Source organism: Olea europaea, unplaced genomic scaffold, assembly GCF_002742605.1.
Source record: "Olea europaea var. sylvestris unplaced genomic scaffold, O_europaea_v1 scaffold2754, whole genome shotgun sequence".
NCBI lineage: Eukaryota > Viridiplantae > Streptophyta > Magnoliopsida > Lamiales > Oleaceae > Olea > Olea europaea.
In genome coordinates, this window is record NW_019245983.1 from 34463 (window position 1) to 49813 (window position 15351).

The 15351-nt window shown below is 34.0% G+C and overlaps 1 protein-coding gene across 1 annotated transcript in view; it reads left to right on the forward strand.

The window, feature by feature from the left end:
* LOC111383766 (mitogen-activated protein kinase kinase kinase 1-like) overlaps nucleotides 1-6950 on the forward strand; it is a 16781-nt gene extending 9831 nt beyond the window's left edge. The window contains exons 3-7 of the mRNA XM_023007916.1: nucleotides 397-481; nucleotides 633-760; nucleotides 956-1028; nucleotides 1170-1219; nucleotides 6872-6950. Coding sequence (XP_022863684.1) covers nucleotides 397-481; nucleotides 633-760; nucleotides 956-1028; nucleotides 1170-1219; nucleotides 6872-6935 — 400 coding nt within the window. The 3' untranslated portion in view covers nucleotides 6936-6950. The remainder of the gene's footprint in view (nucleotides 1-396; nucleotides 482-632; nucleotides 761-955; nucleotides 1029-1169; nucleotides 1220-6871) is intronic.
* Nucleotides 6951-15351: the final 8401 nt, after the last annotated feature.

The following is a 15351-nucleotide window of genomic DNA, read 5'->3' on the forward strand; positions in this document are numbered from 1 at the left end:
AATCTAGCTAAAGTAATTTTTTTTTCCCCACATACTTGAGGATTTTCCCTTTCACGTGTATATATGTGAAGAATTTCAGTCTACTCCAATTATTTCTGTTTTCCTTTCATATGTATCCATTTTTTATGATATTATGCATGGATCAGGTATATCATGGTGAATTCTTCAGAAAAAATTCATTTACTTTATTTTTCCTGTTGTTTCTTGATTCTTATGGATATGATTCTCTTGCTCCATCAGCATGTACGTTGAGTGTTTAATTTTAGAAAGGAAATATTACTTATCCCGTTTTGTATGTGGTGTGGATTTCCCTTTTCAGTTTACACGATCAGAAACACATCTGTACTGTATTTGTTATGATTTGCTAAACCCTATCATAAATTTGCTTTGTGCTAGCGATGGATACTTTTTTGTTGTCAAGGAAGTATCTTTGCTTGATCAAGGGGACGAGGGTAGACAAAGGATTATCCAACTCGAGCAGGTCAAGCAGCCTCAACTTTTTGCTCATTGCTCACTTGTGATAACCTGTACTTTAAGTTGCCTCCAAGGCTCTTTAACTGTCTCGAGTCAATATTTTCAACTTATTCTAACCATTGCGCTGTTTTTTTAACAAATTCATTTAATTTGTTCAGGAAATTTCTCTCCTCAGTCGATTTGAACATGAGAACTTAGTCCAGTATTTTGGCACATCAACGGTACTTTATACCAGAAACATTTTACGTGGATTGAAATATCTACATGACAGAGATGTGGCCCACAGGTGATTAAATTATAAAATCCTGTAAAATCTGTTTTCAGTTTTTTATGATCCATACTAACTTCCAATAAATAATTTATTGAGTTCCTAACTTACTTTCCTGAATGTTGAATGAGTTGACTAGGAAATGAATTTGCCAATTTTTAATATTAGAAAACTTAACAATGCTAAAATCTCGTAATTTTTCTATCCTCCAAGAGACATCAGGTGTGCAAATATATTGCTGGATGTAACTGGATCAGTCAAACCTTCAGATTTTGGCCTTCCAGAGGTCTTGATCTGCTTATTCACCTTTTCTTTCTTTCTTTCTTTCTTTCTTTCAGATTACAGTACCTTCTTGATTTCCATAGTTTTGGAAATGATCTACCACAATTTCTACTGTTATTAACCCTTATGATACTGTCGTGTTCAGGGATCCCCATTAAGCAATGTGGAATCTTGCAAGAGAACTGCACTCCTGAGGTTTGCCTTAATCCTTTATCTCCAGTTGCAAGTATCCTAAGACGTTAAATATAAGATTTGTGATTTGGATATATCGAACTTTGTCTTGTTGTACAAATAACTTGATACTTCAATCACTATTATGTTATCAATTTATTAAACATACTCGTAGACGCTGAATTGTTCTCGAGAAGGAATTGTTTTAGTCATCCTTATGTTCCTTGATGGTCCCGTCTGTAATTGATTCTGTGAGTATGCTTATTTTCTTTGAGAAATGCTACATGTTCAACATAGCTTACAAAAATTACAGGTGGCAAGATCTCACATCATCTTTGACTAAAAAAATACAGTTAATCCAACCGTTAAAATGCAGCCATGTCATCATTTGTAAAGCCGTTTGTACAATTCATCTATACAACAACTTTGTTGATTTTTGATGAAGTGTGATCCAAATTTGGTCGTGTACTGGTGGATTGAATGAAAGAGGTGTTGAAGAGGTAAAAAAATTGGCTAAGTGTGATTTGGGACAGGGACTAGGCATCCAAATGGAGAGCCTAGGCTCTAAGAAAAGGAGAAAATTGGACTCTAGACCCGTAACTTGGGCGCCATTTCTATCGCTTGCTTTCTACCTGTCTGGAGCTCGAGCGACATTGCAGCACTAGCTTCCCACAAGGTTGCCGCTTGAGCGGCCTAGTTATCCAAGAAAATATTGTTTCCTTCATTTTACGTGATTTTTATTTTCTTTCCATCTAAATTTCTTTAAGTCCTATATATACTCCACGAAATTATTTACTTTGTATACCATAGAAAACATATCGAAAGCAATTTTCATTGTAATTATCTGCACATAGTGAAGTTCTCTCCTTTGCCAGTGGTTTTTTCCCATCTTAGGTTTCTACATAAATCTTGGCGTTCTTATGTTTGTGTTCTTTATTTTCTTATTGTCATTTTGTTTTCATCTTTATTATAACAAACTGGCATTAGAGCTTGGTTGTTCTTGGTAATTCACCAATGAAATACGATATTATGCTGTTGGATTGCAATACCAGGTTTTCGTTATGGCAAGTAAAGATAGTAAAGATGTGCGCTGCACTTATGCAGATGGATTAGATGACGCATTATTGGGATTTAATAAGATGCCTTTTACTTGGATGCGGGAGGAAAAGCAACATAGGGATCAAAAGGCACTGTCCCAAATTTATCTCTATCTCTCAAATCAAATTTTTCACGATGTTCTTAAGGAGAAGAGTGTCATTGATTTGTGGTTGAAATTGGAGCTACTTTACATGACAAATAGCTTGATAAGTAATTGAAGTAGTTCTCGTATTCTCACCGCATGTCTGAAGGTATGTATGTTAATTGATGATCACTTGACCATGTTAAAGGACAGTGTGACTGATTTGGAGAGTATGGAGGTTAAATATGATGAGAAATATCTTGCTTTAATATTATCGTGTTCGAATCCATCTTCGTAGACAACTTTTAAAGATACCACCTTCTATAGTCGTAATACTCTCATAGTTGAAGAAGTTTACGATATTTTATTGTCAAAAGAGAAAATGAAGCACCTTATGGTTGAAGTAGAGAGTCAAGCAAGCAGAGGGCTCGGTTGTACGTGGGAGGACTCGTGATAGGTATCATGGTGGAAATATGAGAGGCAGATCAAAATCTAATAATAAAGTTAAGATATGTCACTCCTGCAAGAAAAAGGGGCACATCATAGCCGATTGTTACAAGTTGAAGAGTAGGATAGCTGTTGCAAATCAAAAGGGAAAGCAACTTGAAGTTCAGGAAAAGCCAGTGTTGTAGAATATGAGAAAAGTGATGGAGAGCATCTTGTGATTTTTTATGGCGATTCCAAAACTTGTGAGAATTGGATACTTAATTCGGCATGTACTTTCCATATGAATCCTAATAAGGATTGGTATAGTACATATAAAGTGGTATTGAGAGGCACAATGGTCATGAGATAAATTGTCATGTAAAATTGCTGGAATTAGAACAATTAGAATCAAGTTGTTTGATGGAGCCGTCAGAACAATAAGTGAGGTGAGATATGTCCCTGATTTGAATAGAAATCTCATATCTTTGAGTACCCTTTATTCAAAGGTGTACAAGTATAATGGTGAAGGTGGAGTTTTGAAGGTCAGCAAAGGGTACTCTTGTGGTGATAAAGAGGAGTCTGACACAGTTGTATACCTTGCAGGGTTCCACAGTTACAGGTAATGCAATAGTTTCTACTATTTTAACAGGTGAGGAAGTCGCTAAACTTTGGCATATGCGGCTTAGACACATGAGCGGGCATGGGATGGCTGGACTGAGCAGGATAGGGTTTCCAGGTAGTCAGAATACAAGTAAGTTGAAATTTTTTAAGCATTGTGTTTTTTGGGAATCGATAAATGGTCAAATTTACCAAAGGAAGGCACAACACGAAGGAAACACTTGATTATATCCATGTTGATCTCTAGGGATCGGCCTGTGCCTTCAAAAGGAGGTGCATATTACGTATTGACAAGCATTGACGACTTCTCTAGAAAAGTATGATTTTTTTCATGAAGCAGAAGAGTGAAGTGTTTGCTACATTCAAGGAGTGGAAAACAATGATTGAGAAGCAAACTGGAAAGCATTAAAAACGTCTTTCCATTGATCAAATTTGAAGTTTTGTTCGAGTGAGTTTTCTTTTTGAAACAGAAGAGTGAAGTGTTTACTACCTTCAAGGAGTGGAAAAAAATGATTGATAAGTAAAATGGAAAGCAGGTAAAACGTCTTACCACTGATAATTGTTTAGAGTTTTGTTTGAGTGAGTTTACTAATTTTTGCAAGGCAAAAGGGATTTTGAGGCACTTGACGGTGCGTGGGACTCTGTAACAAAACTATGTGGCAGAACGTATGAGTAAGACCTTAATGGAGAAAGTTTGGTGTATGCTTTTAAATGCTGGTTTGCCTAAGACATTTTCGGCTAAAACTGCTTTTCCTTCTTATCTTCTCATTAATCGCTCATATCAATCTTCATTAAGAAGAAGACTCCAAAAGAGCTATATACTGGTTCTCCTCCTTGTTATTCAGATTTAAGGATATTTGGGCACTCTGTTTTTGTGCATATTGATAATGGAAAGTTGGAGCCAATGTCTAAGAAGCGTATTTACTGGGTTACAAATTTGGTGTTAAGGTTTATAAATTGTGATGTCCAAAAACAAATAAGGTGGTTATTAACAGAGGTGTTTGATGAGAATGAAATGATTCAAAAACTACCTCTTAGCGATTCTGATAATATAAATCAATAGGAGCAAAGTACTCAGATGGAGTTGACAATTAGTTCATGGGATAAACAAGAGTCTTCATCATAGTCTAGCTTAAAAGTAAGGGAGAATACTGCTTCACCTCTACGACCAATGGTACAGCAGTATTCAATTGCTAAAGTCAAAACCTAGATGAGAGAGTAGATCTCTGCGGAAGTATGACGAAGCATAATTGGTGGCATGTGTTTCAAATGTGGCGAAAAATGTTGATTCCAGTGAGGAGCCTACTGCAAATTCAGAAGTAGTGAGTTGTAGAGATTTTGGCAGATGGTTGATTGCTATGCAAGAGAACGTGAGACTTAGTGAAATTATCCAAGGGCTGTAAATTGGTGATTAAGAAAAAGGAAGGCACATTAGGAGTTGAAAAAACAAGGTACAAGGTGAGATTGGTAACTAAGTATAATATTTCCAATTGTAAAGCATAGCTCAATTAGATCTTTGCTTGGTATTGTAGTTAAGCATGATTTGGAGCTTGAGCAGTTGGATGTGAAGACCGTATTTTTGCATGGATAGCTTGAAGAGGACATTTATACGCAATAGCCAGATGGTTTTATAATCTCAGGAAAGGAGGACCATGAATGTTCATCGAATAAGTCGCTTTACGGCCTAAAGCAGTTACCGAGGTAGTGGTATAAAATGATTGACTCATTCATGACTTCAAAAGAAGCAATTGTGATAGGTGTGTATATTTTGGGAAGGGTGATAATGGGTCTTTGATATATCTACTACCGTATGTTGATGATACGTTGATAGCTGCTAAGGATAAAGCAGATGTGAAGAAAGTGAAAGCTCGGCTTAGTGAAGAGTTCGACATGAAGGATTTAGATGCAGCAAAGAAGATTCTTGGGATGGAAGTCTTGAGAGATAGGAAAGCTATTAGATTGTTCTTCAGTCAGAAAGAATACATTGAGAAAGTGCTTTATAGGTTCTATATGTTGGACGCAAAGGCTGTCTATACTCCTTTGAGTGTCCCCTTTAAGTTGTCATTTGCTTTGTGCCCACAATCAAATGAAGACATTGATTACATGACATGGGTTCTTTATTTGAGTGTAGTCGATTCACTTATGTATGCTATGGTTATTCATCCAAATTTAGTTCACGTAGTCAATGACCTCAAAAGGTACATGGCAAATCCTGAAAATGAACATTGGAAAGTAGTGTAGTAGATTTTTAGATACTTGCGTGGCTCTACCAGTGCTTGTTTGCATTGTGGGAGTGATTTAAGTGGATTCATTAGGTATGTGGATTCGGATATTGTTGGAGATCTTGATAAAAGAAGATTACTTATAGGATACATGTTTACTATTGGTAGATATGCTATCAGTTGGAAGGCTACATTATATAATACATTGGCATTATTTATTATTGAGGCAGAGCATATGGCTATTATAGAGGTATGTAAGGAAGCTATATGGTCGAGGGGATTGCTTTGTGAAATCAGTGAAGACCTACGGATGTCTATGGTCTTTGGTGATAGTCAAAGTGTTATTTTTTCTCACAAAATATCAGATGTTTAACGAGAGGACCAAACACATTGATGTGCAATATCACTTTGTACGTGATATGACTGCTCGTGGTGAGCAAGGTTGACACTAAGGAAACTCCCCCTGATATATTGACAAGGACACTCCCCGTGGCCAAATTTAAGCATTGCTTGGACTTGGTTGGTATTCATTATTGAGTTAGCTCCAAGAGGCTTGTGTGGAGTGGAGATGTGCTACATGAAGAGTGGAGACTAATTCCTTGCATTGAAATTTATGTCAAGGTGGAGATTTATTAGTGTGACCCAATATCGTCTTGTATTAGTGGATTGGGTGAAAAAAGTGTTGAAGAGGTGAAAATATAACTAAGTGTGACTTAGGATAGGGGCTGTGCCTAGGCGCCAAGAAAAGAAGAAAATTGGACTTTGGACCCGTAACTTAGCGCTCAGGCGCCATCACTGCTTGCTCACTTTTCGCCTCTCTGGCGCTCAAGAGGCGTTTTGCCGCTCGCTTTCCTCGAGGCTGCCTCTCGAGTGGCCTGGTTATTCAGGAAGATATTTTTTCCTTCTTTTTGTGTAATATTTGATCATTTTTCCATATAAATCATATTTCTTTAGGTCATATATATGCTTCACGGAATTATTAACTTTGTGTAGCATAGAAAACATAGTGAAAATAATATTCATTGTAATTCTCTTTGAATAGCAGATTTCTCTCATCAGTCTGGTTTTTTCCATCTTGGGTTTCCACATAAATTTTGGTATTCTTGTGTTTGCATTCTTTATTTTCGTATTGCCATCTTGTTTTCATCTTTAATATAACAATTTTCTTTTCCTTTTAATGGGAGATTATTACTTACCACTTTTACTGATTATCAATCTATGTGACTGCAGGTTGTTAGGAACAAGAAATACGGGCTTGCAGCTGATAGATGGAGCCTTGGATGCACTGTCCTAGAGATGCTAATTCAAAAGTTTCCTTCCTTCGCTATGAGTGAACAATGAATCATAATCATATAGCGATCATTTCATTGAACTTCGAGTAATTTTGAGCTTGATCAAATATTCTCTCTGTACAACAGACGGCCGCATTGTTTAGGATAGGAAGGGGTGAGCGACCACCCATTCCCGAATCTCTTTCCATGGAGGCACGGGATTTTACCCTCCATTGTCTAGAAGTCAACCCACATGCACGCCCTACTGCTGCCCTGCTTTTGGACCATCCATTTGTGAAGCGAACACTTCCACCATCTTCAGGCTAAGCATCTCCTCGCACTGTTAGCAGGGAGATTCAATAAATGTTACAAGTGTTTAAGGTAACCAAAAATAAGTAAATTTTATAGGTCTAAGCGTCGTTTCTGCTACTCATTTTCTCGTCTTATGCCAACAGAAAGCAGTACTTGTAAGGATCAAATATGTGAACATGTCTAGCACTTGAAACTTATGTGCTTCGCTTCTATAATGTAATGAAGACATATCCATGAATAATCCCATAAATGTACAAGGATAATAAACTATTTATTTTAAAATTTACTTATTTGCTTAAGTAAACTTCTTTAAAGCTTAGCCAAACGTGCTCCAAGTCCCCAGAAATAGGTGAAAAATGTTATATAAAGGCAGATGTTTGTGCACAACGCGTTACGGATTAGATCCTAATCTCTACTTACGAGAGCAAAAATGTCAATCACAAAACACACGAATTTTAGGCTCTATTTGAGCCACATTCTTTAGAAAAAATACATTCTTAAACAGTGATTTGACATCATTTTAAATACACATTCTTCAATAAAATAATATTACACTCAAATCGAAAATTTTTCTTTATTTTTTAACCACGCATTTTTCATCAATACATTATTTAAAAATGTATTTTATGAAAATAATGTAGCTCAAACAAGGGCTTAGAATAGCTTACGATTAGCGTGTGATCATTTACTCATCATTGCAAGTTTTTACCATAAAGAAAGGGAGAATTAGAATTGTGATCTCAAAAATATTCTAGCGTGTAAAACGGGTCTCAAAAATCCTTTATATGTCATAGTAATGTTAGGGTGACTCTCCAGCTCCCTGAGGAGAGAGAAAATAAACACGAGAACCTTTGGCAACAAGATGCAAGAAAATAATTCTCGTCCCAACAATAATAGGTTGCTTAGGAAAATATACATTCCCTTCGTCCCATGTATATAGACTTTCTTAATTTTGTTGTCCCATCTATATACTCGTATTTCTTAATTGAGGAAGTATTTGTTTTATTCGTTTACTAATATGCCATCATTTAATTTGTCTAATTATAACTAATTAGGGTTGGGCAAATCTCCCGAACTGACCGAACCGAACCCGAACCGAACTGAACCGAACCCGACGGTTCTTGTCAAATTAAATACTCGAACGGGTATCTGAATTGAGAACTGACGAGTACGGTTCGATTCTCGGTTCTAGATCAAGAACCGAATAAGAATCGAATCTTTCTAGTTTTTTTTATATTGAGTAAATCAAATTATTTTAATTTTAATTTTTTCTCAACAAATTAATAAATTAACAATTTCTAAATCCAAATTTTTGGCCCAATAATTTGTTTCATTTCTAATTTTTTAATTTTTGGCCCCATTGCCCATTTTATTATTTCATTTATTAGCCCAACAAGATCTAATCCACTAAATAACTTTAAATACCTACACTAAAGTGCATAACGTTGTCTCGACTCTCGCACTCACTCTCCTAGCCTCGCTGACATTCTAAAACTTATACAATCGTCGGTCGATGCTGTGACCTCCGATCGAAGTTGCGACTTCCGCCGATCGAAACTTTGATTGTAGCGATCATTTGAACAAGGTAGTCTACTAGTCTATGACATTCCAAAATCATTGAATGTATCATTAGTTGTATTTATATAATGTTGTTATAAATGTTAAAAAATTTAATTATAATGCAGAAACGAACGGAACGGAACCGAACGGAACTGAGCCAAACGGAACCGAACCCGAACGGTTCCATAATTATATTTGGACCCGACGGTTCCATTTATTAGACACTCGAAAATTTTGGTTCGTTCGATTCTAAAGAGAACCGAATCGAACCGACCCCGCGCCCACCCCTATAAGCAATTCCTCCCACTTAATCATGAAATTGTACAGATTTTTTAATTTACCATTTTGGAATTATTCAAATACGTACACACATTTCCCAATTCTCTTTGAAAACAAGGACAAAAACACATTATTTATTACTAGTTGTTGATAATTAAATAAAGGTAAATTAGGAAAATTCTTTGCAAAAATAACTTTTTCAATAACATTAAATAAATTTTCTTAATTTGTGTGAAAAACAAAATCACAGCTTATATAAAACGGGATAAAAGGAATATTTCGTTTTTTGTTTTTAGACAATTTCTAACATGATTTTAAATATTCGCAGGCTAAACTATTTGCTGGAAAAAAATTTAGCCTAAAATAACAAAAAAAAAAAAAAAAGGAAACTTGAATTGATAAGTTTGATACGTGGACAAGTAAAAAAATAAATCTTACATTTGTTAAATATCGAAATATTAATTAACATATAAAAGTTTGAGCTACTCTTTTAATATTGAAACACAAGACTTAAATATGATAGTAAAATTCATTAAATTTAAATGAATAATTCTATTAAACTCAAACTCAAACGAGAGGGAATTGAAAATTAAACATCTCAAACCAGGCACCATAGCTTATTTGTTGGTATAGTCCCTTAACGATGATGACAATGACTAAACATGGTTTGGAGTGATCTTTGTCATCCTGATTCTTGACATAATACAAATATGACACAACTTGCTGACTTAGATGCTGCTTATACAAATATTTTCTATCCAACCCATTTAAAATACATAAATGTGGAATTAGTTATTCTTCACAAATATTGAATATGTAATGTTGGTCCGTTGGCAGGGGCGGATCTGGGGGTTTTACATGGTCAATTGACCCTCTAGATTTTGGAAAAAAAAATGTTTTTTTTTAATTAGAAGATACCTATAATTTTTATTTATGACCCTCTAGCCCAAGTTGTCTGGGTCCGCCCCTGTCCGTTGGGTTCGTTCAACTTGATGCCCATGTATTTCCTATTTAATATTAATCTTTGATTATTAGTTTTTAAAAAATTCACCATTAGTCTCTAACGTATTAGTTTCACACATTTTATTATAATTGCACAATCAATACTTAAAAAATGAAAATTTATTCAAATTTTTATTAAATCGTTATATAACTCTCGCATATCCAACTTTATGTAACAAGCTTTTGATGTCCAACTTTGATTGATTCTTCGGAATAATAAATTTCTGCAACATCTAGTGTTTATTATTATTTTTTTTTTAACCCTTTGATAACATATTTTGGTTATTTTCTAGTAAGTAATCCCTGGCTAATAGTTTGCGAAAATTGCACCATCAGTCCCCACCTTATTGCTCCAATAATGAATAGGTCCCTAATCTTTAATACTAAGCAAGTTAATCTTAACCTTTCATATAACTGCACAATCTGTCCTCTTAGCGACTATTGTAGAAATATCTATTAAGTTGTCACTTGGCTCTTGCATATTTATTTTTATGAAAATTCAGTTACGCCATCGAAACTTGAGTATGTCATCTATGTGCCTAGAAATAACAAATTACTACAAAATATGTTGTTTTTTTACCCTTCGATATCATATCTTGTTATGATTTGCTTTTGATTATTTTTCTAATTAGAATAATAGTGACTGACTATAAGTTTAAAATTACATTTTTCCCCACGAGGCACTAGGAAAATGCTATCCAGTTAACATGAAGACCATTTAAAGACTTAGGTATATATAAGCTTATTAAAATAAAAAATAATATTAAAATAAAAAATAATATTTGTACATCATATATATATATATATATATAGACAATTTTACATGTACGAAAATGACAACATTTAATTAACCGTTTTAACAATATTTTTTTATCCAAAATTCAAAGAAATATTGTCATATGTAAATTTATCTGCACATTTTCCATACATATAGCACTGCTCTGTTATAATTGTGGCCAATGTGCTTTTCTTGATTGTAGAGAGAAAAAGGACACTAAGCCACATAAAGTTACAAACATCTTCCTTGGAATTTTTGATTATTTTTATGTAAATTATACTCTTTTTGAGAAAAAGTTGTCACATCAGACAATGTGAGGAGGATACAAAATCTCAAGTTTGATTGGAAGAAGGCTTGTAATTTGTGCAGTGTCCTTTCGCACCCCTAGCCCAGCACCCCATCCACGCTTACCCTTCAATGGATGTCATTCAAGTTTGACATCACTTTTGTCCCTTGCAAAATGGATCAATCCATTTGTACTGGAAAAAGTTTCACAAAAGACTGTCAAAATATATATTCTCATGATATGGGGTTCATGGAGAAAAAAATTGTCAAAAGATACGTCACCCACCCCTTTATATGTGTGTTCTGACAGGTTTCTTCACAAAAACCTACTGTACATTAAGCAAAACCCTTGCAAAATATGCAGGTGATAGAATTATGCTACTTATACATTATTTATGTACAAATTGGATGATATTTGAATATGTGGCAAAATCGTGGTTATTGATTGTTTTAAGTGGTAAAATTGTGTAGGGGATATTTGAAAGAAGATTTGGCTAGAAATATTATGACTGCTTACATGTTAAAAACATTTAAAATTAATTAAATGTAATTTGTACATTATGTAACATTTTACTAATTTAGACACATATAAAGAAAGAATTACCTCTCAAAAAACTGAAATCTCAAAAAAATGTTAACTATCAATATTTTCATCTAACAATTTTGCTGTTAAATAAAATCTTCAAATATTTAATAGGTGAGTAGTTTATATGTCGACACGCCGAGTTCAAAATATTCTCTATTCATGATATTACAAAAATGTAAAATGAAGTAGAAAGATAAAAATATCTTCTTTCATACATCTCCTATTCCAAGTTGACTCAATCCTTCACCGAAAGGCCATTGCCTTCTAAGCCTCTGAGACTTCAATTGGCCACCCCTAGTTAAGTATTGTGACCTTTTGTAATTTTGTTACCATTTACTCCTACCCCAACACCAGACCCCAGTTAACAATAGCGACCCCCTTCTAAATTTGCTGAGTAATGCTATTTGTATGTAATAGAATTACATAATAATTTATGTACGGATGAGCTGTCAACAAAAAAGTGAAGAGGGTTTTTTATTTTATTTTTGGGGATTGAAGAAGTTTGGATACAATCGTATCTCACCATATTATATGTATGTAAGTCATTATGTACATGTAGTACAACCGAATTTTGTTTACCATTTCCCACTCTATCTCGAAACCTATCACCAATCCACCTCAGTTATGAATTGTGACCTTTCTTATTTTGTGAATTGTGACCTTTCTTATTGTGTTACCATCCTACCCCGAACTTTCATGTAGTTGCAAACCTTATCCCATATGTTTTTATAATTGGTTGTGTTATATGTACATAATGATTTATTTAATGGTTTATATGCACATGATGTGGTAAAATATGATTGGATTAGGATTTCTTCAATCAAATAAATAAAAAATAAAAAAAATAAAAATTCTTCACTCTCTTTTTGACACTTTTTTATACAATTATTATGTAATTCTATTATGTAACATTATTCTTTTATAATTTGGCTATTGGGATTCCCATGCGCCACTTCTCATTCAAAACGTGCCCCTCAATTCTTTTCTGTACAATTATTATGTAATTCTCTTATGTAACATTATTCTTTTATAATTTGGCCATTGGGATTCCCATGCGCCACTTCTCATGCAAAACGTGCCCCTCCATTCGACACCCCCCCACCCACGAACACAGCTCGAGTCATTTCGTCTTACCTTTTCCTTTGCCCATTGGTTCATGATTAATCTCCAACCCATAATTAATTATTACTTATTATTTATTAATGCTAATTAATCTACTTTATACTAGCATATTCGAGTGGGAACCATACTATTTAATCTAATCTATATCTAATAAACAAAATTTTGCAGCTGTAAATGTCTTATATATGCCGATGCTGCAAGTTTTTAGATTAGAAAACTAAAACAAGATTTTATTTTCTTTCGTATTTTAGACAAGATGGTTTTTGAGTTATTAATTTACCATCTTTTTTTTACTACAAACATAATTATCCTACGCCGACACTACTGACAAGTTTTCTCTAATTTCGAACATAATATATTTTTTGGTACTGGATAGACGACTCTTGAGCATTTATCTTTTTAATGTTACATAATCAGGTCGACACGTTTCGGATATAGTTGACATCATAAATTTTAAATTTATTAATTGTTATAATTTTAAGACACAGACACATTAATTTGGCCTCTAGTTCCAAAATTGAACTTGATGGAACCTGTCTAATAGGAAAAATGTAAGTTGCTTATGCAATTGCTAGCATCACTCATAATCTCAATTTTTGACCTCCAAAATTAGGGTTTCTCTTAGTTCTAAAAATAATAATTTTGAGAAAAATTAAATTCTGGGATCATATAAAAGGTATAAACTATACTTCTACAAAAAATAAATGAATAAGAAAATTTCAATTGTTGACCTCAAAAAATGTACCTCCTACTTGACCAACAGATCCCAAAACTTCTCACGTCCAGATAAGTCGTATTCCTACACACTAAGACAAACCGTTAAACCGTGTGGCCTTCTTGGATGGGGGTGGAGCCGGCCGTGTGCATTCCGATGGTCAAGTCAATTTTGAAGAGAAATATATGAGTGCGGGAGGGCTCTTGACGTGAGCCTCGAATATGTGAAAAAAGGGGGGTCGGTTTCGGGAGTAAGAGAAAATATAAAGAGCAAAGTTATAGTATCAAAATCTAAACTTGCATTAACTTTGACTGACACTAAGTGTAAGCTTTTATAGTATAAGATAATGAGTATAGACCGTTGGATTAGAAGACATGTGGTCATATCCTCTTAAACTTAACTTTCCATCATGGGCATCAATTAATCAGAGTGCATTAATGCTAATGCCAACTTCCCTTCCATAAGTTATAGCTTGCGGCAGTTAATTTGACCTAACCAAGTAGGTTGGCTATGACGACTGTGGCAGGGGTTGTCACGTCAATCATATCAATAGATCTGATTCGGAAGGTGTTCGGCCAAAGTACCTTGCTTCCATCCTTAAGGGAGGTTCGGTTACACATGGATTCGCTCACGAGTCTGCATGCGTGGGCTTAACTCATCCACATCAACTCAGCGGGACCCATCCACGTCAGCTCAGTGGAACCCAGGTAGGGTCATTGTTGAAGAACATATGACATCAATTTTAATCATTTTTGAATATATATATATACACGTGCAATTTTACGAATATAATTGGAAGAAATATAAAATAAATACAATTATACTTGATGGGTGAATATTACCAGTTCGAAAATTACAAAAAGAAATAAGAGATGAATACAAATATATAACAAATTTGTAATATTTTTCTAATTACAAAGAAAAATTATTGTATCTCAGTATATCACAATCAATTTTGTGTTAAATTCTCGATTGGAAAGACATATATTTCTATAATTTGTGATTATAAAAGATATCTACACAACTTTGAAAACAATTATTATAATTTTGACATTCCATCGCATGATAAACTTAGACAAAATGTGTTTGATAGGATGTATTGTATCGTATGGATAATTGTACACGCATTCATAAAACCTAGATCAAGAGGCAACACTTTTACTAGAATCTTCTAATGTCTTCTTATTCAGCCAACTTGACTAATACATGATTTATCTTTTATTTTTTATTTTTTTTTATTTTTAATAAGAAAGAACAAATTTGCTAGAAAAAGCAAAAAGTATAGCTTTTATTTTGAGGATGTATTCAACAAACAATTTGCACATTTTCTAGCACTTTTGCTACTGGATATGACGATTGATAAATCTCATCGTATGTATCAATTTTATTTTTTATTTTTTCCTTTTATCATGTATGTTCTTATCTTAGGATGTAATGTACTTTCTCATTACAAAATAAAGATAACTCACATACATAGAAATAAATTGCCAATATTTCTTATCATCTGTTTTTAGGAAATGTTTGCAACAGATGACTTATATGGGCTTTGCCACTTTGCCAGAAAAAATGAAACAGATGCATTGACATAATTTGAGGTGGCAGTAGATGATTTGATGGAAAAGCTGACCGTGTTTAAAACAATCTAACGATGAAATGCCATGATATATTATATCAAGGATTATGGTACTGTAGCATGATTCAACTTACATAAAGATAGAAAAACAAGATGAGATCTAAGAAATGTGAAGGCACTAAGTCACTTCATATGAATGACTTCTATTCTTTTGTCAAGCAAAACTA